Source organism: Hippopotamus amphibius, chromosome X (assembly GCF_030028045.1).
Source record: "Hippopotamus amphibius kiboko isolate mHipAmp2 chromosome X, mHipAmp2.hap2, whole genome shotgun sequence".
NCBI classification, from domain to species: domain Eukaryota; kingdom Metazoa; phylum Chordata; class Mammalia; order Artiodactyla; family Hippopotamidae; genus Hippopotamus; species Hippopotamus amphibius.
In genome coordinates this window covers 17424652-17448837 of record NC_080203.1, presented here as the reverse complement: position 1 = coordinate 17448837, position 24186 = coordinate 17424652, and the positions used below count along the sequence as shown (strand labels likewise).

Genomic DNA, 24186 nt, shown 5'->3' with positions numbered 1-24186 from the left:
GAAATCATTTAAAAAGTTACCTGGAATTATTCCTTCAGTGCAATTTAACTAATTATTAACTTGCAAGTCATAACCTGTCCCTTCTCTTTACATGTCTCATTGATACAGCAGGCACACGTATTAATGAAAACACATTACTGTTTGCTCATTAAAAATATAATAAATGTCTGCGGAAGAAATCTTTGCTAATTCCTCCAAGCAATTAGATAGCAAAACATGGTCAATGGTTGTGAAACAATTAAAATAAATTAAAATGAAAGTATATACACATGACATTGCAATGAATGTTATCTAATTTTTCTAAAGGATTGAGTTTGTGAATAACAAATTATTTTTATTATATGACAAGCAAGGTGTTAAAGAAAATCTTCCCACATTAATCTATGAATGAACCTGGGCGATACATAAAAGTGCTACAGGAAAGCATATTAAGGGTAAGGGTAGAAAGTAGATCAACTTTTATTTGACCGTTACAAGAGAAAACTAGGTGCACCAAGACTGACAATGAAAGACCTCTCAAGTTCATCACTGGAAACTGTAAGAGTTCTAGAAATACAAATAACGTAAGTATGAACAAAACGAAAATCCTTTTCAACATATTAAAACTATAATATTTGGACAAAAATGGAAATCTTTCCCACTAAGTTAACCACGGCTACAATTAACCAATTATACTTTAAATGAGATCCAGAATATTTTGCCATACTGGAATTTTAGAGCAATCAGCATTGCTCAAAAAAATGTCAAGGCACCTAATAATACAAAAGAAACATTTTTAATTCAAACTATAATTATGCCTTTGTTTCAATTCACAAGGCACAAAGGTGGTATTTCTTCTTTTTTATGGCTAAGTTTGAGGGAACGATGTAGAGTATGTGTACCATATCTTTTTCCTGCCAAGATCACTTCTGTTTTTCTCTCTGGAAAACAAAAAGGACTTTCCTCTTTCTATGGGTATGGTTGTCTAAGCCATTACAATTGTCAGTGAGAAGCACCGTGTACTACAGGAAACTGTCACTGACACACACTCAGGTAAAGGTTTTTTTTTTAAACAATAAGGAACTCTAGGGAATTCCCTAGCTGTTCAGTGGTTAGGACTGCGCTTTCACTGCTGAGGGTGCAGATTCAATCCCTGGTCAAGGAACTAAGATTCCACAGGCCACATGGCACTCCCCGCCCAGCCCCCCCAAAAAAGGGCGAATATTAGGAGCAAAAGGTATTTGAAGTATCCATAGTAGAGAACTTCGTTTTATTTTAAAGAGCACTGCATTACCTCTACAAAGAGTTGTAAAAGTGGAGCTTAGCAATACCTCCCTCATTAAACACTGTTACCACTTTATCTGCTTTGGGGGAAAACATGGACTTGTTAGTGGAATTTACAATTTAAATACCATGATGCATCTATCAAATGACCAAAATATAAACCATAAAAAAGCATGGTGGAGTGGAAATCACTGAATTTCTTGGGGTCTTAACTATAAAAGTATACTTGCTCGTCAACTTTATATATAGGTGAAGCAGATCAACCTATCCACTGCTATATATATATATATATATATATATATATGCTATTATTTTCCTTAAATGAGGTAATAGTCATGAAACTTAATGGAAATTGAATGACTAGTCTAGTCCCTAGAAAAAGTGATTTCATTTATAGGTTATATAGAATATGAATTAATTCTAAAATAAATTACTGTGCCACTTAATAGCAATGTCTTTTGGTCAAAATAGGTTTCATATTTGCTGGACTACCTGAGCCCAACAAACCCATCTGATATAAGTAGTACACAAATCAAGAAACAAGGATTTATACTGATGAAAATACGAAATAGTTATGCCCAACTCTACTGTGAAACAATGTGGTACTCTTCTGAAGTATTTAAATGTCCTACAATCTAAAGAATAAGTGGTACTGTAGAAATACATATAGAGAATTAATTTCACTGGTTTGAAACTCAGTAGAATACATGAAATAACTACTTACTCTTGGCAATGGAATTTTGAAGACCTGCAGATGACATTTGTCTATGTAATCCAGAAGTTCCCTGTTCAAGCTTTTCAGTAGATATAGAATGTTTGTTGGCTGAGAAAGGATATAAGATTTACTGTACTCATATTTAAAAAGGCATCATTAGATTAGCTGAAACAAAATGAGTTCATGATGTACCTCCATGGAGCATAAACATGTATTAATTAGGTACACAATGCTCATTGTCAGTCATTCCTTACAAACTATCAATTTAACTTACATTTTATGCAATTGTATAGAATTATGTCCACACATAGGAAAAATTTACAGTACATCAATAGTAAACAGGATAATTTATTTTTAAAATATGCACTGGATAAAGCTGTGTGAAGCTTATCAAGTTTAAATGGTAAGATTTTGGATACAGTAAATAAAATCACATTACTATAAAATTTCACCTGTTTCTTTAGCGATCTCACATGACACAAATTTAAATGCATGCCAAAGAGTACATGGTGGCACTTTCATTAGGATACAAAGCTCAAAACCTGTTGTAGTAAATGCAACCTTATACTAATTGCCAATATTTACATGTGAAAATGAATGAACTTAAAGTTTAGTGGTTGTATTAAATACCAGTTTTATTCTGAGAGTTGATTGTGGTTGAGCCTTCCCAAGACCATCTTTTCTGATGATCAACACGGGTGCTCCGTTCCAGTGTACGATGAAGGACGGCTCTGAATTTCTCCTATTTAAAATAAATGCCAACAAATTTTTACATATGCATTATATTGGTTAGTATACTTCTGATCTGTCAGTTATAAAATACCCCCCACCAAAATTTTCAATCAGGCAAAACTTTTTTTATCAAAGATAAAATTGGAAACATCTCAAATAAAAAGTTAAAATTGGAAACATCTCAGGTATCAATCCGTGTTCTCCCGAATAACTAGGTTTTAATCTTATGGACATGAATGGAGGAACTGACCGTGCTTCCCTCTTTGCTTATATCATTAGGAAATGTAGAACCAAACATGTAGCCTAGTCCACCAACTATACAAAGACTATGTGGTACACTTTGGTGTATGCTAATCATACCTTATGTTTCATTATTTTCTTACTTTAATTTCTCCCTCTGATTCCCTCAACCACTTATTTTCTCATCTGGTTGTGTGATGTATTTTTTAAAATATACCTTAAATTCTTTGCGGAATGAAGCAGGAAAAAAAAATCAACTAAAACACATATGTGAAATCTATGCCAGATCATCTATTATACCTACATTTGTAACATCATAAATTCTGGTGTCAACTACTCAAGTTTTTTAAAGAGCGATGTGTCTGTCTTGACCTCAGCTTCAATTTAAGCTGCCCAGGATAACAACTCTCCACATGTAAATGCTACACTGTGGCAAAACAACATCACTGCCAGAAATGAGAGGCAGTTTTCTTCTCTCAGCTCTTCCTCATCCCTGTGCTGTAACACAGACTACACCCAGGTAAGCCAATCAACCTCAGGGCCAGAAGGTTTTCTCTTCTCCCCTGACAACGATCGTTTCATAGCAACATCATCCTTACAATGGTCCCACTGTTTCTCTGAGGGCGAAGAGGGTAGACATACTAGGAAAACGGAGAGTCACTCACATGCTCTGAAAAGCAACCGCCATTCTTAAAACTTATCTAATGGCAATATTTTAAAATTACATTTTCTAACACAAAGTAAGTTGTTCTACATTACTTAAACACCCAAGAAATATAATAAAGACTAAAAAGAGAGAATATTCTTGTATTATTAAAACATCTCTGATTCCTAAGCATTCTATCCCGCTGTCTCCAGATGTGCTGACCCTCCGTGCTCATTGAGGTTCCTTCCGGCACCTGTGGCTCATGTGCAAGCGCCCGTCCTGTCTTCCATGTATCCCCGTCCACACTCGCCCCTCCTCAGTACCACTGAGTTCGTGGTTTTTCCCTGCTCTAGTAAATCATTCTCTCTCTTTTCCTACATGCAGCCTCCTCACAGTGTCAAATGGTCCCTACTCTGTCTGGGACACCCCCACGCTAGTTCTGTGGGGTCAGTTCTCTTCCCCCTTTCTCTTCGTCTCTCGTCTTCCGGCCTCTTCTCTTGCCCTGTCTCTGGCTCCCACTCTGTCTACAGTGTCATTTTGTTGCTTCTTCTATCTCCGTGCTCTCTCTCTCAGGTTCCTCTTTCTCTAAGATGGTATTCTTTACTCCCAGGGGATTCTCTCTCCTCTAGGGACCCTGCCCCCCTCTGCACACAGTTTCCTATTTTACTTTCTTTGGTTCTATCTTTACCTAGTTCAGTCTCTCTGGCCTTCACTCTCTTTACCACAGAGAAGTAAATTAAGGAGATGTTTCACAGAGGAAGATAGAGAGTGAGAAGTTCTGAATGAGAATTCATTAAATACTGGAATGTGAAAAAAAAGACAGAGAAGGTGCTAGTAGACCCTGGAGAGAGAAGAAACAGCACAGGAACAGTCCTAGAATAAGGCAGATTCGCTGATGGGGGTAACAGCTGGGGGCTGAGGCATTCGCAAGAACCGCTGTGTACAAAAGTTAGGAGGAAAAGCGAGCACTGTAGAGAAAGACACAGAGAAGGGGGCTCTTGGGGACAAATGGAACCAAAGAGAAAAGGAGAGAAAAAAACATTTAAAAATCAGAGCAACAGAAAAAAGGGAGGGAGATAGAACAACAGGCAGAAACTCCGAAGATGGGGAGAAAAGGAGGGAGAAGCTAAGACAAAGAAAGCAGAAAGAAAAGGGAGGTGCCTCAGGCAGAAAAAGGCCAGAGTCAGACAGAGCCAGAGACAGACCAAGACTCGCTCCGGGACACCTGAGTGTCACTGGAACAAAGAAAAAAAGAGACAGCAAGGAACAGGATGGAGCATGCCAATTCAGAAGAGCCAAGGACACTCAGAGTAAAGCTGTGGAACAACCTACAGGTGAAAAACCTGGTGTCAGAGAGAATCATACAGATTGAGACAGGTAGCCAGGTGCCCACAGAGAAACAGCCAGAGGCAAACTGAAGAGGGACAGAGGGGGAAAGAGAGCACAGCAAAGGCAGTGGCTCACACCGAACAGAGTGCCGAAGACACCAAAGCACGGTCCAGACGGGAAAAGAGAGAGCAGGGCCACAAAACAACAGGGAGGAAAAAAGGCACTAGAGGGAGAGAGGGAGAGAGAGCACACACAAGAGGGAGCCAGGCAACCGCAGGAGAGGGCGAGGCTCTGACTTGGCCGGGCCTCTGCCACTCACACAATGAGGGGAGTGGTGAGAAGCAGATGTCAGGGTCAGAGGGGGCCTAGCAGGGAGGGCCTGACAGTGAGTCCTGAATTCGAGGCACTGCACAATGCTGCGCAAGGCACCAACACCTTTGGTAGGAGAGAAAGCCTTGCAGAGCAAAGCCCAGGCCACGGGCACCCTGCAGGTGGACAAGGCTCTCTCCCTGGATGTGCGAGGCTCCTGTTCACCTCAGCTACTGAGCCTAATCGCAGGGCTCCAATCAGGGTGGGGGAAGAGCTGCTAATGTTGAAAGAAGAATTGGGATTGGTTCCAGCAAAAGCAGAGAAGGGCTAAGAAAAAGTATTGCAGAACCAAGCAACACAGTGTATCATCTGATTAACAGGCTAGAAAAACATGTACCCTTTCTTCCTGCAACTTTTCGTTTCTCTTTTTTTCTGCAGATATTCTCCGTTGTTCGTCTTTTTCTTTCTGCTCCCTCAGCTTTCGCTGCTTTTCTTCCATCTGTTTTTCATATAGGATCTTAGACTTTCTTTCTTTTTCAAGTAGTTGTGTCTCTTTATTAGCTGAAATATTCCAAATGCAAGGTAAGAGCCAAGAAAATATTTAAGTTTTCCACATTACAGACAGAGAAGGAAAAAGTTAATATATTTTATGCTTTCTTAAAAATAACATAACCTGTGCTAATAACTAAAGATTTATTATGTAAGTGAACAGAGATGGCCATGAAAGAATCATTTCCAATGGGTGTTCATTTAACCCCAGAGAAATGAATTGGCTTGGACTCTCCTCCTGTCTGAACTAAAATTCCAAATTCAGAAGAAATATTCTCTTTCATGTGATGTTTCTGCTGACTTGAGCTGAAGTCAAAACCCCATCAGATTAATATGCTATACATTAAAATAAGAATCACAAAAACACATGGCCAGAACATATGTTTTTTTTCCTTCTCCTAGGAAATTTCTTTTCAAAGCCCTCATCTAGACAGACCATATTAAGCATGCCAGTTTGACCTTCCTGGGCTTAGGCACATACCACATTACTGACCAGCATGACGTTTTCCTACATTCAAATTTCCCCTCACTAAAGCCTAGAGAGCATCTATGCAGTTGTAAAATACTCTTCTAAAGAGCTACAGGAAGAAACAGCTCCTCACCAAAACAAAGACAATTGCTGTTCCATTTGAATGAAGTTGAGCACTAGTTTTGCAGTGGATTTACAAGGCCAGAAGAGAAAAATACATAGCTGAAAAAGCATTCTCTCAAGGTGTAGAAATATTATTCTTTTAGATCCCAACTGATACAAAGTTACACTTGAGAAGCATAGCAATCAGTGAAAGATACCCTATCTATGTTAAGATCCTTAGCAACTTCATTTCTGTTTTTTTTTTGTTTTTGGCCACTGCAGCTTTTTTTGCTTTAGTTCCCTGCCCTCAGCAGTGAAAGCACAGAGTCCTAACCACTGGACAGGCAGGGAATTCCCTTGTTTTTGTTTTTAGAGTCATTTTTACTGAAATCCCATTTTGCTTGTTTCTACAAATTTTGAAGAAATTTTCCTACTTTAGTTTTCAGAAAATTAAACCTAACAGAAACTACTAGTTCAGAAATGAAACGATTTGGTCAAGTATTTTTCATGGACCTTCTTTATCTCATTTAGTATAAGCTTTTAATCTGATATAACATATACTGTAAAAAGTGTAATCTATCATACAAACAGAATAAAAAGTAAGTAAAAAGTACTTTGGAAATATATAACCTTAATGTAAAATTCATTCACTTTAATTTTTTTAAAAAGTCTAAAATATACCATCATCTTGTCGTTTTTTCTCTTCTCTGCGCGCCTTTGCTAATTTTTGTTTTATATCATTTTTAAGCACAGATCCATCTATTACTAAAAAACAAAGAATATCGTTAGACATCAATAGGATATCAAACTTTAAGGATATAACACTTTGACATCTAGCAAAGCATTCTAGAAATTATACCTGGTTTAAATGCTGATTTTATATTTGAGGGCTGGGATGGAAGAGTGCTAAAGCTACCCTGACTCCGTCTTTCTTCAGCAATCGCGTTAGCAGCAGCAACTAAAATACAGGGATAAAGGAAAGCGATTAGATATTAAGAATATAAACAGCTAATCCAGAGGTGGCAAAGTACAGGCAACTGTATCTCCGATGATAAAGGAGAGCATCTCTTCCAGAGGGCAAAATCATGACAGATGACTCTGGGTCAGAGAAGACATACTGAGTACCTATGATGTTCAACAATGATTCAACAAAGAATTAACAGTGTTTACAGTAGACATGCCAGCCTATCTGTGTGTACAGAGTGGTCAGCGGAAGTAGCAGTACGAGCTGGCAGATGAGTAACAGCTAATGATTAATAGCTTTCAAAAATGCCTCAGACAAGACACTACACCAAGTACTAGAAAAACTGAGCTGGCAAGGATTTGGAAAAATGTTTCACCATAAATTGGGGGAATTTAGAAAAGATTTGGAGTTTACGGATCTGAATTTGGAAGAAAAGTGTCAACAGTGAGAGCCTCAGAGATTGGGCCCAATGTAAGGAGTATATTTATAAATTACCTAGATCGGGCCTTTAACACTGGCTCCACACTTGAGTCACCCAAATTGCTTTCTAAAAAAATTAGCAACGCGCCTTCCCCTCCCTGCCGCCACTCTCTGAGAATGGGCCACAGACCTTTGCAGTTGCTAAAAGCTCTATTCTGATGCACAGTGAAGGTGGAGAAACACTCAAGGAATTTCCAATGTGATGGTATTTTTCTAGGTAGGAAAATCTCAAGCAAATAAATATAAATTATATAATATAAATTTACGCATCTTGTGTAAACAAGGTAGAAAATGGTAAACAAACTTCAATAAGGGTGAAATATAAGAGTATGGGAGCACAATTTGAGGGAAAGTAAGAAAAACTAAAATTCTAAGATGATACAAAACAACTTCTTGGGGAATTCCCTGAACTCTTTAATTCCATATATGGCTGTATCTAAAATGCCCCACAGTACCAGGCATCTTCAGGAAGGAGCTGGAGAATAACACTGAAAACTCTTCTACCCTTGTACAAAAGCACAGGAAATATGCCCTTGTGATACTGCACACAATTCTGGTTTCTACATATCAAGAGAAATATAAAATAGTTGTAGATGGACAGTTAAAATATGGGAATAGAGGGACTGTGGTTGTACTCAGAATGAATGGACTTTGAGATGTTACTTGCCACTGAGGAAAAATATCTGGGAGCCATTTTACAGAGTAACCTTGACAGTGACATCACAATTGCTGCCATAGAGATCGCCATTTCAAAAGGGGAAAATGATTTTGTTTTTAATCCCAGAGACCTAACAGCTCATGATCTAGCTTAATTTGAATTGAAGATTAGATTTTTCTCAGCTTCTTCAGTTATTTAACTACCATCAATTTTGTGGGCCACAATTATCCTCTGAATTTGAGTTCTAGTGTATTAAGAAAATTCTTTTTTTTTCTTGATTTTTTAAATTTTATTTATTTATTTATTATTTTTTGGGGGGTACACCAAGTTCAATCATCTGTTTTTATACACATATCCTCGTATTCCCTCCCTCCCTCGACTCCCCCCCCACGCTTTTTAGACTTTTACGTCCGAATTCCTACTGGCAAGAAATACATTCATCAAAAGAACACGATCTAAAACTGAATTATGAATCTTAATCTCTATTTCAAAAAAAATTGCCATAACAAATAATGTATATCACTTCACCATTTATGAAGTTATTTTCATTGGTTATTAACTCATTTAATTCTCATAACAATCCTATAAAGTGGATATTATTAGTTTTTTACAGATGAGAAAACTGAAGCTAAACTTAACTTTCCCAGATCATACAGGTAGCAACTGGTAAAGCCAGAACTTAATTCAACTGTAGATTAAGAAGCAACTTTACTTTGAAATATTACATAATTATCAAGGATCAAACTGTACAAAACCCACATCAACCTTTATGACTTAGTTTAATATTCCCACCTCAGCTGCTTCTAAGGTTACTTCTTTGTAAAATACCACAATGAAGGAATTAAGATCTAAATGTATAAAATTTATTCAACAATAAGTAAATGAAATATATGGGTTTGGGTTTACAATATACTTTGGAAATACAGCAATGGAAATATTTTTAAATAAAGCATTTACTTTTTTTTTTTTTAAGAAAGCACTGTTATGCTGTAGCTAAGAAAAGCCTAAGTTTAGAGAAAATGTGTAAAAGACATTACAAAAAGAAAATCATTCTTTTTTTTTTTTTTTGGCCACATCTCAAGGCTTGTGGGATCTTAGTTCCCTGACCAGGGATTGAACCGGAGCCCTCAGTAATGAGAGCGTGGAGTCCTAACCCCTGTTCCGCCAGGGAATTCCCCCATTCCCCTTCTACGAGGGGAAAACAACAAACTCAATCATCCCAACTATCTAGCCCAATAAAAGCCTCAGAATGAAAGGAACCAAGAACAGATGCCACTAGGATGCCAAAATTAAAGAATGCTTTACACTTGATAGATTTTTAAAAGATGTCATTGAAATTTGGAGGCCCCTTCTGAATATAAAGTATTTTAGGTCATTACTGACTTCAACATAGTGGAAAATTTCTGCTTCTCTATGGAAACCCCACTCCCCCTTCTTCAACACACACACACACACACACACACACACACACACACAATCTGTGTCATAAGAGCTCTGTTCCACTAAGGCAAGCTAAATGAAAGAAAGGAAGAACACTTTTCCATGACAATTAGTTCAAGAATGGTAATAATCTTCCTAAAGCTGCACCCAAGCACAATCACCCCAAAATGTTTAATGCCATAGGATGCCAATGATAAACTCATCCCAATACTTATTAGCAATCCTATACTATCTGCCACAGCTGTTGCTCTTGACATCACTCTCAGAGTTTGACATAAAATATGTAGCCCCACCTCTCCATGACCTTTCTTCTGTACTAATTAGAAACATTAGGTCACATAAACTAGTAAACTAGTATTTCTTATTAGGTAGCAAAGGGCATAGATCACAAAAAAGGACTGAAAGGGTGTTTTTTAAATTATTATTATTATAAGAAGGTATGGTTGTGGCAGAGAACAACCATACTATGTAACTAATTGCTACAGATTTATGGATACAGTGCTACTCACTCTTATTTGGATAACAGAATAAAAAGAAGCAATTGCTACAAAGCCTTATCTTGAACTCCTGCTGGATGTAGCCTTCAAAATGTAAGCTGGTGGGGGTTGGGGGGTGGGGGCGTGTCTAGCAACAGACTCTCTTCCAGCAGCCCGGTCCCTGACCCTTCCCATAGCTGCTGGCCCAGTCCTGGATCCACCCTCACTAAAAGCTGAGCAGTTGGAAGCGGTGTGGTCCCCGGCCCATCCATTCCACCCATACCAAGCGTCTGTGTTCATGGCCTTATTACAGTCTGCATGTCATTAGGCCAGGGAGACGGTGAGAAAATATTAAGAACAAAATAGAAAACCAAATAAATTTGCAATCAGGGAACCACAAAAATAAGGCGGATTCAGGGAGTTTTGCCTAAAACAGCAACAAAGTCTACTCCCTGTTATTTGGATAACAGATAAGATGCAACTGCCACAAAGTGGCAGAACACTTCATTGACTCTTTGTCCCCTTCAGGAAAATGCTGAGACCATTAAGTTAAGCTCTTTCTAGTCAAGGTGATCCTCTGTAAAATTCTGACACGCGAGATTTTCAGTTCCTAATATGAAATGGGCAGCAAGGATGTCAACTAGGGTTCTGGGCTAAGCCTTTTTTTTTGTGCTGAAGTTTTTGGTTTGAAATACTGTGAACCCAAGCAACTAACTGTCCCATATAAAACTTAAAAATACTTTTCAACATTCAATATGCAAATACTTTGGGAGGGGGTATCCAGAATGCCAGTTAGTTTAAATCAGTGAAATAAGTCAATGTCAGAGGACCTTGGATGTCAGTAAGCAACAAAACAATCTGAATGTATTGCAGACTCTCCCTGTACACGAACCATAATAAGCTAGAGACAGAAAGAAGAGTTTTTCTCCCTATGCAATAATGAAAGTGTATTTGCTTCTGACATATTCTCTGGGGAGTTGATTCGAAGCGTTCTGAAGTAACATAAACCCTCCCAATTGCAGCCAGTCTAAATTAATTTTTTCCACTGCAAATGAAAAAAATCCCCAAGGATTTCCATAAAATCAATAAGACTGTTTTATTCAAGCTCATATAGGAGGAAACTGGCCCGAGAACTAAAACAACCTCCCACAAGCAAGAAATACTATCTCGCTCAAGTAGTGGAGCAGTCGGCTGGGCTAAGCAGTGCCCTGCCAAATTTTATAAAACTAACGACTTCAGGGGGGAGAAACTTTTTGGCGATGGGACCAGTTTAGAAGAAAGCACTCTGAAGCGCTGAGTCCCGTTCAGTTCAGCCCAGGGTCTACAAGATGTCCCACGGAAGGTGACATCCTGGCGAAGTCATGTGCTACAGGAGGCAAACCAGGAGGAGCAGGGGGGCCAAGGTTCGTCCCAAATTTCAAAGCCGGACCTTGAGCAGGAGGGTGCGGGAAGTCAAGCCTCGGGAGAGACTGGGGTCGTGACCGTGGGAGAGGATGAAAACGCAAGCACCCGGGACAGAGGGAATACTCCAGGGCTGGCCCAAGCCGCGAGGACCGCCCCGGCGCCCGCACCTCCGGGCCCGTTCCGGCGGCTGCGAGGGCGGCGTCCGCCGCCCCCCAACAGCAGGCGGGGCTCCCTCCCGCCCCAGCAGCGCCCGTTAGTTCTCTGGCGCCCCGCCGGCCCGCGGGGTTGCGGCCGTTCGCGGTGGCAACTGGGCCGCGCGGGCTGCGGGACTGGGGCCACTGGTGGCGCGGGCCGGCCGTCTCCCCTCCCGCCCGCGCGTCCCCTCCAGGCGCCCCGTCCCGTCCTAGGGCGCTCCGGCGGGGGTGAGGGGAGCACCCGACGGCGCGCGAGGCGACTCCGGAGTAAAGTTTTCCGGTGCGTGGCGCGCCGCTCCGACGGTCCCCGGGGCCACAGGAACCCCGCCTCCCGCGCGGGCCCGAGCCCCCCCGGGAGCCGCCGGCCCGCTCACCCATGCGTTCCCGCAGCCCCCTCAGGGATGTGCCGCCGCTGGCGCGCTCCGCCATCTTCCGAGCAGCCGAGCAGCCGAGCGGGGAACCGCTGCAGGCGCTGGGGCCCCAGTGCGCAGGCTCTGGCGCGGCCGCCGCGGGAGCCGGGGCCGTGGCGCCGGGGGGCGGGAGGGGGCGGGGCCCAAAGGGCCGCCGCGCCCTCCTCGGACCAGCGATCGCCGCAGCGCTGCTTTTTGTGCACCAGGTCGTGAGCCGCTGGGTGGCGACCACCTTGTGCAAATACAGAAACCCTCTCCTATGTCCCGTGCTCTCCCTGGAGGCCAGCCAGTCATCAGCCGGCGTGGCCATCCAACATTCCTTTTTTCTTTTCATCACTTCTACCTAGAAACGCAGTGACATTCTTTCCTTCATTCATTCGTTCACTTAGGGAGCACTTCCTGAGTGCCTCCTGGGTGCGCTTGCATCATGAGTTTGCTAGTCTTTGAAACACGACAGAAAGGACCAAGATGGGGGAAGAGTCCCAGAGAGGGGTTGGGAGAGAGAGAGACTCCTGTGCGGTGCTAGGAGTCCTGATCACGAGTAAAGACTTTCTTAAACTGTTGAGAATAAATCGTGACACTGTTAAGGCCTCAAAGTTGTGTGAATAATCTTTAGGGTATTTGTGGGTCTTTAAAGTGAAGGAGAGGACTTGTTGGTGTTAATCTCTCTGGATAGACAGGTATACAATATTCATAAATGATTAGTATCCAGAATGCATAGAGATCTAAAAAATACTTAAGAAAAAGACAATCCCCCCAAAAGTGAGCAAAAGGCATAAACAAGCCTTTCACGGGAGAGAAAACACAAATGGTCAATAAGCATAAGAAAAGATGCTCAAACTCTTAAGCACTCAAGAGAATACAAATGGAAACCACAAAATATCGCGTTACACCTACAGATTTGGCAAAAATTAAAGAGTGGAAAATAAGTGTTGGTTAGGGTGTAGTTTAATACTAGTGGAGAAAAATAATACTGTAAATCAAACATACTAGTGGCGGGGGGGGGGGGAAGTTTGGCGTTATAGCACCTGAAACCCTGCTGCTACATACATACAGACACCAATGCTTTGCATGCTATGCAGGATGGTAGGCGGGATTATGAGGAAACACATGATTAGGGCACCAGCAGAGCTTTGATGAATTTACCTGGAACTTCGCAAACAGAAAATCTAGAAAAATGCAACATCACCTTGGTAGTTTCTTACAAAAATGTTGAAAATGTTGACCCCCCACTGTTAGATAATAATAATTCCCATCTAATAATAAGGAAACATTCAGACAAATCCAAACTGTGGCATATTCTGCAAAACAACTGACCTGGATGCTTCAAAATGAAAGATTAAAAATGAACATCAGGGAAGTGTTTCAGATCAGAGGAGGCTAAAGACACCAAGGATAATAATGCATGATCCTTGATTAGAAACTAGATTTAAAAAAAAAACTTTAAAGGGCATTCATTATTGGAACAGTTGGGAAAATTCAAATATGAACTGTATATTATATATTATGGTATCAAAGTCAAACTTCTTAGGTGTGAGAATGATATTGTGGTCATGTAGGAAAATGTCCTTTTTCTTAAGAAGCAACTGCTGAAGAATTTAGGGGTAAAGCATCATAATGTCTGAAACTTACTATCAAGTAGTTCATAGGAACAGATAGAGTAATATCACAAAATATTAAAAACTGGTGAATCTAGATGGTTACATAGATGCTCATTTTACTCTTTTCAACTCTTATGTGGGTTTGAAATTTTTCAAAATAAGTTGGAAAATTTATTTTAAATCTTTTCTAAACATCACCACTTTGCAAAATAAAACTTGATTTGGAATTACATATATAGGGAGGTGCCCTCCATAATCTTTGCAGCATTTAGAATTTCTAAAGGCCTTAATCGCCCCCAGCTGTGTGTGTGTGGGGGAGGGGAGAGGAGTAGCAATAAGAGGTCTACAAAAAAACAAATACAGACAGCATATGCTAGGAGCTGGGTGAATAATTAAAACGGGTCCCATCACCAAGAACCTACTATATAGCACAGGGAACTCTACTCAGTACTCTGTAATAACCTATATGGGAAAAGAATCTAAAAAAGAGTAGATATATGTATATGTATAACTGATTCACTTTACTGTACACCTAAAACTAACACAACATTGTAAATCAACTATAATCCAATAACAATTTTTAAAAAATAAAATAAAATGGGTGCCAAGCTCAGAGACATGAGAAATCACTCATTGTTGGGGTGATCAGAGAAGCCTTTGTGGAAGAATGGCACTTATTTTGGACCTGAGGACCAAAAGAAAGGTCCTAAGGTAGCTGAGTGAGGCAATGGGCCCATCTGTGGCCAGATTGTCCTATTTCTCAAAATAAGATGGAAATCTAGGTTTTAAAAGAAAATCTCTTTTTAAAAAAATGATGACAACATTAAAAGTTTTGAAGAACACGGTGCAGAGCAAATAAAATGATCAAATAGCTAATCAATGTTTATTTCTCAATTATCTCATTTTTTATGTTCGAATGAAAATCCAAACAAGGTCCACACGTGGCATTAATTGATATGCCTTTTAGGTATCTTTTAATCTGTAGATAAACCCTTCTTTTTCTCTAACATCTTTGACAGATCACTGTGAAATTTACAACTCATTCATTCATTCAGTAGGTAAGTCATTCAACAAAGCTTTTTTTGACCCCCTACTCTGTGCCTGGCAGGTTGGGGAGAAAAAAAAAAGAGATAGGAAAGGTCCCCTTAGATGTTTCCTTGGGGCTAGAGCAGCTCCCTAAGGAGGCCCCACGGGACTGTGTACATTTCTTAGAAAAATATTGGAACTGAAGACTGCCAGTTTGGGGAGAATGAGTCTATTCTGGGGCCAACTCAGACTCAGAGCTGGGAAAGAACCCAGGCGGCTTGACTCCTCTCCGCCCCTGTTTGGAAAGTCTATGTTCCCCAGTGAGCAAAAAAGAACTGGAATCCTGCTCACTATTTTTTTCCTACTTGGCTATTTTTTCCCTTAAACCTGATACCAGCAGGAAAAATATTCATAAACCACAGTCATAATAGGTCTGGGAATCATCACTTTTTTCCTATTAAAACATTGAATTCACATACAATAAACACTCAGTAGATTTATCAAGTCTAACAAATTTACATCTAAACTGCCACCATCACAGCCCTGTAGTAAGAGTTTTAAGCTTCACAGCCATGAGATATCTGTCCCTCTCCATCCTGAACTACCTGTCGGATTCATCCATCACACACACAGCAGAGTCAGGGCTCTGGTTTTTTCTTTTTCCTCTCATTTCTGACTCTTGCCTCGCATCTGTTGCAGCTTGGCTGTGATGTGGGGGGAAGAGTGATGCCTCATTCTAGACTCATCTCTTGCCAATTCTACTCACATTTTCCTTTCTTTTCTCAAATCTGCACTTTTCCTCTCTCCTAAGTTACAGACTCGCCTCAGGCTCTGGTCATGTCTTGCTTGGTTGAGGGCAGCTTTCCCAGCTCTGGAATTCCTGCTGCAGCACCTCGCTTCTCCCCCCCACCACACACACACACACACACAATGACCCTTCAGCACCCCTCCTCCATCTCCCTTCCTCTTCCCTTTGCACAGAGCACCAGGGTGACCTTGCCCTCTTTCCTGGGATGGAGTGAGGGGTCTCAGGGCCTAAACTCACCAGGGTGGGTGGCTGGGAGCTTCTGGGGAGACGAAGAAGAGGCCACCACTGTCCGTTGGATCAGACAGACCTCAGAAGGGAAGAGCATGGTGGCAGCAGTGGCAATCTGCTTGGAGCAGTAGGTGAGTCTTGGATACTTACAGATAAATAGTAAGAGATGTCATTTGTCCAGTGCCTACTCACTGGCAGGCGCAGTGCTTAAGGTTTTACAGGGATTATTTCACATAATCCTCACCACTTCATGAGATAGCTTCTGTTATCATCCTCATTTTACAGATAAGGAAAGAGTTAACCTCCCCAGGGTTAGCACAGCTAGGAAGTGGCAGAGCCAGGACTCAAGTCTCCCAATTTACCAGGTGGTGAGACCTAGTCCACTCAATTCCTGATCCATGTCTTCTCCATTGATCCAGTCCCCACACTCAGGCAACTCAGCCTTTTCAGAGACATACTTTTTTTTTTCTTTTGGCGGCCCTGCATAGCATGTGGGATCTTGGTTCCCCACCAGGGATCGAATCCGTGCCCCCTGCAGTGGAAGCTCAGACTCTCAACCACTAGACCGCCAGGGAAGTCCCGAGATACACTTTTTATCATTGGTAAAGTCTTCCTACAACTACATCTCTTAACCCAAGTATCACTATAGCAGTCTCTTAAGTCTTTAATAGGATCGACTCAAACTATTCCATAAGAAACCATTGAAAAATGGGTGTTTAATATATGTCTGGCAATAGAGAAAGAAGTCTCATAGAGTCCATAAACGCCAGGTACTCAGGACTGACTCCAACATGCATGTGTAAAGGAAAATGTACCACATCTATTGCACTGTTTATCTTGCAATGAATATTTGTTGAATGAATGAAAGAGTACTGAAAGCCTCCACAGTACTGAAGGAGGAAGAAATAAAAATATTTTCGATGGCCACCGGGGTGTTGAAAAGGTCTAGACTTAAAATTATTAAAGTGCAAGAAAATGTCCTCATTTTTTTTCTTAACTTCAAATAAAGTAGAGCAAACATGGGCTGTGCCTTCTCATTCTAAATACAGGGACTGTAATATAAAGGAAGCTTCAGGGGATGCCAAAAAGCATAAAATATCAAGGAATGCCCTTTAAAGACACTTTGGAATTTCTAATAGAGCTAAAAATTGGTAAAATCCAGATGGGAGAAAATGAGAAGAAAAGAGGAGTCGGGATGGTTTGTTAAAACACAGATTGCTCGGCCCCATTCCCAGAGTTTCTGATTTTATAAGTGTTATTAGTTGTATAACATATACCACTAAGGAAATGTACCAAATAATGTCTAGTGTGATGTCAAGAACACCTGAGTGCTTAATATCATTACACTTTGATGGTGATAAATCTTTTAAAATTCTAATACAGATCTAGTGTCATGTACATCCTGATACTTGACGTTTGTTTACTAAGGGCAGACAGATGCTTTGCCCTAAGCTTCATTGAAAGTCAAGATCTGGGCGAGGCCTTGTGGGTGCGCATCACGATGGAGGGAGGGGCATCACAGACAGGGAGCTGCCTGCAAGGATGCCTGAGAGCATTTTGTACCACAGTTTCCTGTGGCAGAGTGTAATACAGCACAATGCATACACGGTTTTCCTTCTCTTCCCCACCCCCACTCCCATAGAATGGTCCAGGCACATTCACACCTACACTTGAAAAGGAGCTAACACAGGTATGGGGAATGCAAAGACATCCAGGTCACACACAGCAGGTGAAATACAGAAGAAACTCCTCTCCTCACCACCCAAGAGGGAAATGTTTCCCAGGGTCAGAATGGTTAAACAATGCTGTCCTTAACTCTGGCTCTTCTTGAGAATCCCTTTGCAAAACTCAGTTGTTTTATCACTGGGCTGATACAGTTGCAGAGTCGAAAGCCTGCACTGTAAACCTCATTGTTTTTTCATGGCCAGCTCCCAGATCTATTTAGAGAATGTGTACTTTGAGAAATAAAAGGGCCCGAGAGGACAAAGGGGAACTTATGTGCACACTGTTTGGGGCACGTGGGTCTGTGGGGATGCACACGTGGGCAGCTGAGAGCTGAAGGAGGCTTCCAATGGGTTCTCATCTCTACACAGCGGGGTGAAGGACTCAGTAACACAGAAACTTCTAAGGGTCAGCCCCACAGCCAGCCCCTCAAAAAACAAAACCCTCCAGAGTTTTCAGAGAAGTCTCTTGGGGTGGATGGGGAGGAGAAAAAGAAAAGTGCAGGTTATCCCTGAGGCCAAGTAAATAGAGCATCTTTCTCTGCTCTCAGGAAAGACATATATGCTTGACTTTGCTTTCTTTTACTTTCCAGATATTAGTGTCAAGGACAGATCATGGAATGTGAGGTCTGGGAAGGAACGTCAAGGCCACTAAGTTGAGTCCTCTCATTCTCCCCTGAGGCTCAGAGAGGCGTGTTGACTCAAGTTCCCACAGCTGGAACCCAGGTCTCCCGACACCCTATCTAATGCACTTTCCTCTGCACACACGCGTGAAAGGCTGTCCAAACAATCTTTTGGAAAAAGAAAAAAAGAAGTGAGAATTGCTGACCCAGTGCTGGGAACCACTATGTAATCCAGCTGGAATTTGACCTATATCCTCCCAATGAAACTGAAACAGACATGGGAGGGAAACAGATGGAGATCCCGCTAAGCTGTGAAAGACACATTTAAAGGATGTTGAACAACCGTCATTTCTGTGAAAGAACCAATGAGCTGGCCCCTACCTGCTGCTCCACACAATTCTCACTACTTCCTCCCAGGAACCCTACTCTGTAACAGCAAAACCAGGCAAACACCTGGGCTCAAGCGGGTCTCTTGATCTCTACTCTTCCCCCACCTCACGGAAGCGTGATTCAAATTCAGGCTAATCTGACTGCAGAGTTCTCTCTGGAGCTTTCCACGGGTAGGAGAAGCCAGGGCAAGAGAGGGCCGCTCAAAACAGTGCCTGGTGGTCTATGCCAGGGCTAAAAGAGTGACCATATCCAACTTCTACTTGAATCTAGGAGTGGAGGTGAGGGTGGAGGAGATGGCCAAGCGCCAGCCAACCCCGGGAGGCTTCATGGAAGAAACGGCTCTTAAAACCAGGCTTTATAAATGGTGACTATTGGATAGTAAATTCTTACACGTATTATCCTCAGAACCCTGCACAGTGCTCTGTAGAGGGTTTGCGTTCAATATTTCTGTTGTTGTCGATATTGATTATTATGCCTGGAGATATTTCAACTGAAACACCCAGGAGGAACTGTTCAGTCTTCTGGAACTACCCAGTTCTTTTCTCTCTCTGGGAGGAGGAGTGTGTATGACAAATTCTTATTCTTCCTAGATGTGCCTACACTGGGAAACTGCCGATGAGGCTGACTTTAGAAAGAAGGTATGAGAAATAAAGCACTGATTTCAATTTTCGTTCTGTAGAAATATTTGGGCAGCCTGCTTGGTGGTGTTTTCATGATTAAAAATGACCCCGTGCGTGCACTTGACAGGAACCCCGGCCGCAGCAGGCCTGACATATGCTTTTTCCCATCTCCATATGTTTCATTTATATCTTAATCCCCAGCCTGCTGGGAAAGAGCCGGGTAAGATGGCACTCTGGGGACCGCTGTCAGTTGGTCTCATGCTATTTTCTTAGCCTATGGTATTCACACATCCTCCACTATGAGCTGGAATCTGGCCCCGGGCCTGTGGAATTGCTATAGGGCTGACTGCAGGGGAATGAAAATTCGAAATGTGAAATGACTTTGTTCACATGTGAGTCAGGGATGTGTTCACTCTGTTTATAGAAGGAGGAAATGACATTCTCCTGTCATTATATAAGCACTCGAAATTTAGGGACTGACTGGCAACTTTGTGAAGTCCCCAGATGTGCCCTTTGCCCATTGCCACGTGGCGGAAAGAGCATGGGCTTTGGAGTGCAATACGTCTGGACTTGCTTCCCAGGCCTGCCACTTAAAGACTCTTCCATCCTGAGCCTCAGTCTCCTCATCTGTAAAATGAGGATAATAACAGTTGCTTAGAGCTGTTTTATTGATCTTGAAATCAGTCAATATAAAGGATCAGGTGCTCAATATACAGTATGAGCTCAATATAAAATAGTAGTAATAATCTGTAATAACAATAGCTAATATTTTGGAGGCACGTACTGTGTGCCAGGGTCTGAGTTATGCACTTTTTTTCCTCACATTGTCCCACTTATTTGGATAATAATGCTATGAGGTCAGTAGAATTATCCCCTAAAATGCCTAATACTATTAATCATGATGATATACCGCACAGCTCAGATTGGAATAATCACAAGCTTTCCAATACTTCTTTTTCTCCCTCATCTGCCCTCACACCCCCCACCCCCCTCCGCACTGAGTTTTCATTTGTGGCCAGAGGGCTGGAGATGTCTCACCAGATGCTAGGGGAATGGAGACAGGAGGCCAAGAGAACAAGCATTTTGCAACCCAAATGCTGGAAGAGGTGTTTTGCAGTCAGACAAGAGATCAAATTTTCATGCAAAGAATACTGATTGTGTGAAACTATCTAACAAAGAGGCTTGTTTGGGGGGAAACAAACAGGAGAGTCATTCAGATACTTGAAATCTTTTTTTAAATCAGAATACTGGCGCTTCACAAAGGCCAGCACCCTTTGTGTTCCTGCTCCCCGCCCCGCTTCCTTCTCAACTTCCCTCAGCAGTTGGGGGGGTGGGGTGGGAGGAGTGGGGGAGAGAACGGGACAAGGTAGGGCCTATTCCCTTCAGGTGGCGGCACAGACCCAGCCACCCCCTCCCCCAGGCACGACTTCCTGTGGGGAAGGCACAAGGGCGGGAGCAGAGAGATGTCAGCCAGTAGGATGCTTGCGGTCCCCTCGTTTCCTACAAACGGAAATGGCCTTGTTGGAAGTTAGCTCTTGCAAGAAGAGAGCATCTCTCTTGAGGGTAAGGCAAAAGCTGAAGCAGCATCAGATGAGAATCCGCCACAAGAGCTGGTAGTCAGCCTCAGCGGTTTATGGCAAAGAGGGAAGCCCATGGGCCTTGAAGGTCTAGAAGGAGTTAACCCAGGTCACGTGGCTAAAGAGCGCCCCACCCGCCTCCAAAGGACGGCGGCCACTCGGGGGAAGTGATGCCTCCTGCGTGAGAAGCTTATTTAAATGCTAACTGAAAACAAAGCAGATTCTATTTTCCCTTTGGCCTCCAAGAAGCCGCAGCACAGAATTTCAACATTTTTCACTGTGCACGGTCCCAAATTCTTTCTGAGTAAGTCTCCCTCTCCCTGCCACCTCTGCCACATTTCTGGGTGTGGTAGAAAAGAAGCACTTTTAGTCTGGCCCCCAGAATTCATGGCAATATGAAAGAGAGTAATATAACATTTTGAATTGTGTCTTGTTTTAACGTTGATAAGTCCTGTTTTTCTCCAGTAGCATTTTACATCACACTTCAAAAGACAACCTGTTGTGGGGACTTCCCTGGTGGTGCAGTGGTTAAGAATCCGCCTGCCAATGCAGGCGACACGGCTTCAACATGCCACAGAACAACTAAGCCTGTGTGCCACAACTACTGAGCCTGTGCTCTAGAGCCCGTGGGCCACAACTATTGAGCCCACGTGCCACAACTACTGAAGCCCACACGCCTAGAGCCTGTGCTCCGCAACAAGAAAAGCCATCACAATGAGAAGCCCGCTCTCTGCAACTAGAGAACACCTGCACACAGCAACGAAGACCCAACACAGACAATAAATAAATAAGTAAATAAATAAATAAATTTATTTTTTAAAAAAAAGGCAACCTGTTGTGAAGGGACACTTTGGGGTTAGACCAGAGACAGAAAAACTCAAATTAGGATTGTTGGATATCTGAATGACACTCAATTTTAATTTAGTCAGCTTCCCTCTTCATTTTACAAAGGCAGCAACTTAGAGTGACTTGTCCAAGGTCACACAGTAGATGGCAGACCCATATATTTTAAAGTCCCATTTTCAAAATGCTGTTATACACTATCCAAATTATTATCTCAACAGGGGGCATTTTTGTGTGTAGAAATTGACAAGTTGTTAAGTTATCACAAGGATTAAATAACTTCTGCAAAGTGGCATGCACGGTAGCTAAGCAAAACGAAACTAAAATGTTCTACACATTTTCTTTCCTTGATATTTATGTCCACATACATTTGAGTTTACAGAGTTGTAATATTTGTGTCTATATCACATCTTGATCTCTTTTTTTCACTTAACACAGACCCCACACTTATGATACCGAGCAGGGCCCTGTGGGGCTCCTGGGCACAAAGCCTTTCTGTGTCCCCTATTTCTTTGATTATAGGAAACAGCCTTCATTCAGCCTCCATGACCTTCCTTGAGTTCCAGTGGGCAGATTCAAGCAGTTGTTAATTAGGGAAGGGAGGGGTTGTGCGAGACCTGGGAGAAACAGTCAAGAGCATCCTTGGGGCAGGTCCTGTTTCCCCAGCAAGAATACACACAACAATATCTTTGAGCTATTTTGCAGACGTTGACACCCCCTCCAGGTGGGAGAAGTTAACGATTAACGATGGTGTTTTGCCCACAAGCGTGTAGACCCCAGACCAGTTGGACCTGAAGGTTGATGAGGCTGACTCCTACTTACCCACCACCAACCCATCAGAAAATGCAGGACTGTTACTGCCTTGGTCCTTATCGCCTACCCCTGACCACGGGCCCGACTATAAAGCCTCTCCCTATTCCCCAGGGAGGGGGGCACAGCTCTTGAGGCGCTAGCCTACTGTGTTCCCCCTTTGCATGGCAAAGTAATAAAGCTATTCGTTTCTACTCCTCCAAAGCTCTGTCTCTGTATTTCTATTCGGCATCAGTGAACAGAGGCCGGGTTTTTCTCGGCAACACTTACCATTTTAATGCCTAAAGAACATTCCATCTTTTTCATAGACTCTACTTTTTTTTTTACACATTCTACCATTATTGAACATTTGGGTGGTTTCCAGTATTTCACCATTTTATATATAGCAGGGCTTGGAACAACCTTACGTAGCTTGCCACCCCCCCAAACCTTGTGCTTCTTTTTAGCTGATTTCTTTGGGAAATGTTCTCAAAAATGGAATGAGACATGTAAAGAGCTTTCAAAGCAGATTGCTCTCCAGAGAAATAGCACAAGTTTACTGTGTTTGTGTGTCATTAGTGATGGGAGACTATTGCATTGGGGCAAAAAAGTGGTTTAACTCTAATGTCTGGGCATAGAAAAGGAACTTGGGGGTTCTTGGCTGAAACTTCCTAACCTGCCCCTGCTCACCCCACCCTTCAACCCCTGGCAGTGTTAGTGCTTTCCTGACCTTCTTCTAACTTCCCCCTTCTATGCAGAGTCTTGGAGCAGAAGTGACCATGCTAATACAGAAGAGGATGAACGAATCTCTATCAGTAAGAGGTAAAATCTAACAAAAGCAACACAGGAAAGTTTGACTGTCCCTAGTGCTTCACCAAATAGAATGTTGGGGATTCACTTGTAAATTTCCATCGTGGACAGAAAGGTGATTTTGGTTTCAAAGATCTGTCGATAAGAAGAGCCTGCCAATTCAGAGAGAAAACTCTCACTGTGGATATATGTGTTTGAATTTGAATATTTGGCCTAGTGGACTTGGGGTGTCTCTTCCGGCTTCTGTTACTCACAAATTGTCAACGATTCAATAATAACAAGTTGGGACTTACCTGGTGGCGCAGTGGGTAAGACTCTGTGCTCCCAATGCAGGGGGCCCGGGTTCCATCCTTGGTCAGGGAACTAGATCCCATGTGCATGCTGCAACTAAAAGTTCGCATGCCACAACTAAGGAGCCCACCTGCCGCAACTAAGATCCAGTGCAACCAAATAAATTAAATATTAAAAAAATAATAAGTTACATTTCTGAGTGTTAAGGCCCTTTGCTTCCATGCATCATCTCATTTAATCCTCACAACCACCTTTGGAATGGATACTATGATCATCCCCATTTTACAAGTAAGGAAACTGAGGTTTAGAGATTAACTTGCCCAGAGTCACACAGCTGGGACGTGACAGAGCTGTGATGTGAACTCAGGTTTGAGTGATTCTAAAGCCTTTGTGCTTGATCTCATCCTACCTCTCATGCTTTCCTGATTTATGCGATAGTGACTTACCTGCCATACTGACTCCACTGTTGTTTCAAGGAT

General features: G+C 42.1%; 1 protein-coding gene across 6 annotated transcripts in view; it reads right to left on the bottom strand.

Annotated features, from left to right (window-relative positions):
• MAP7D3 (MAP7 domain containing 3) overlaps positions 1 to 24186 on the bottom strand; it is a 57253-nt gene that overhangs the window by 23098 nt on the left and 9969 nt on the right. For 5 of the 6 annotated variants that reach the window (XR_009050430.1, XM_057719073.1, XM_057719076.1 and 2 more), the window contains exons 1-6: positions 12345 to 12474; positions 7214 to 7312; positions 7036 to 7119; positions 5632 to 5795; positions 2609 to 2720; positions 1988 to 2086 (exon numbers count right to left, since the gene is read on the bottom strand). Coding sequence is in view for 5 of the 6 variants with exons in the window: in XM_057719073.1 (XP_057575056.1) it covers positions 1988 to 2086; positions 2609 to 2720; positions 5632 to 5795; positions 7036 to 7119; positions 7214 to 7312; positions 12345 to 12399 (613 nt within the window). In the remaining variant the exon portion in view is untranslated. Of the gene's footprint in view, positions 1 to 1987; positions 2087 to 2608; positions 2721 to 5631; positions 5796 to 7035; positions 7120 to 7213; positions 7313 to 12344; positions 12475 to 24186 lie in introns of those variants that run through there. The other variant, XM_057719075.1, reaches the window with a different exon arrangement.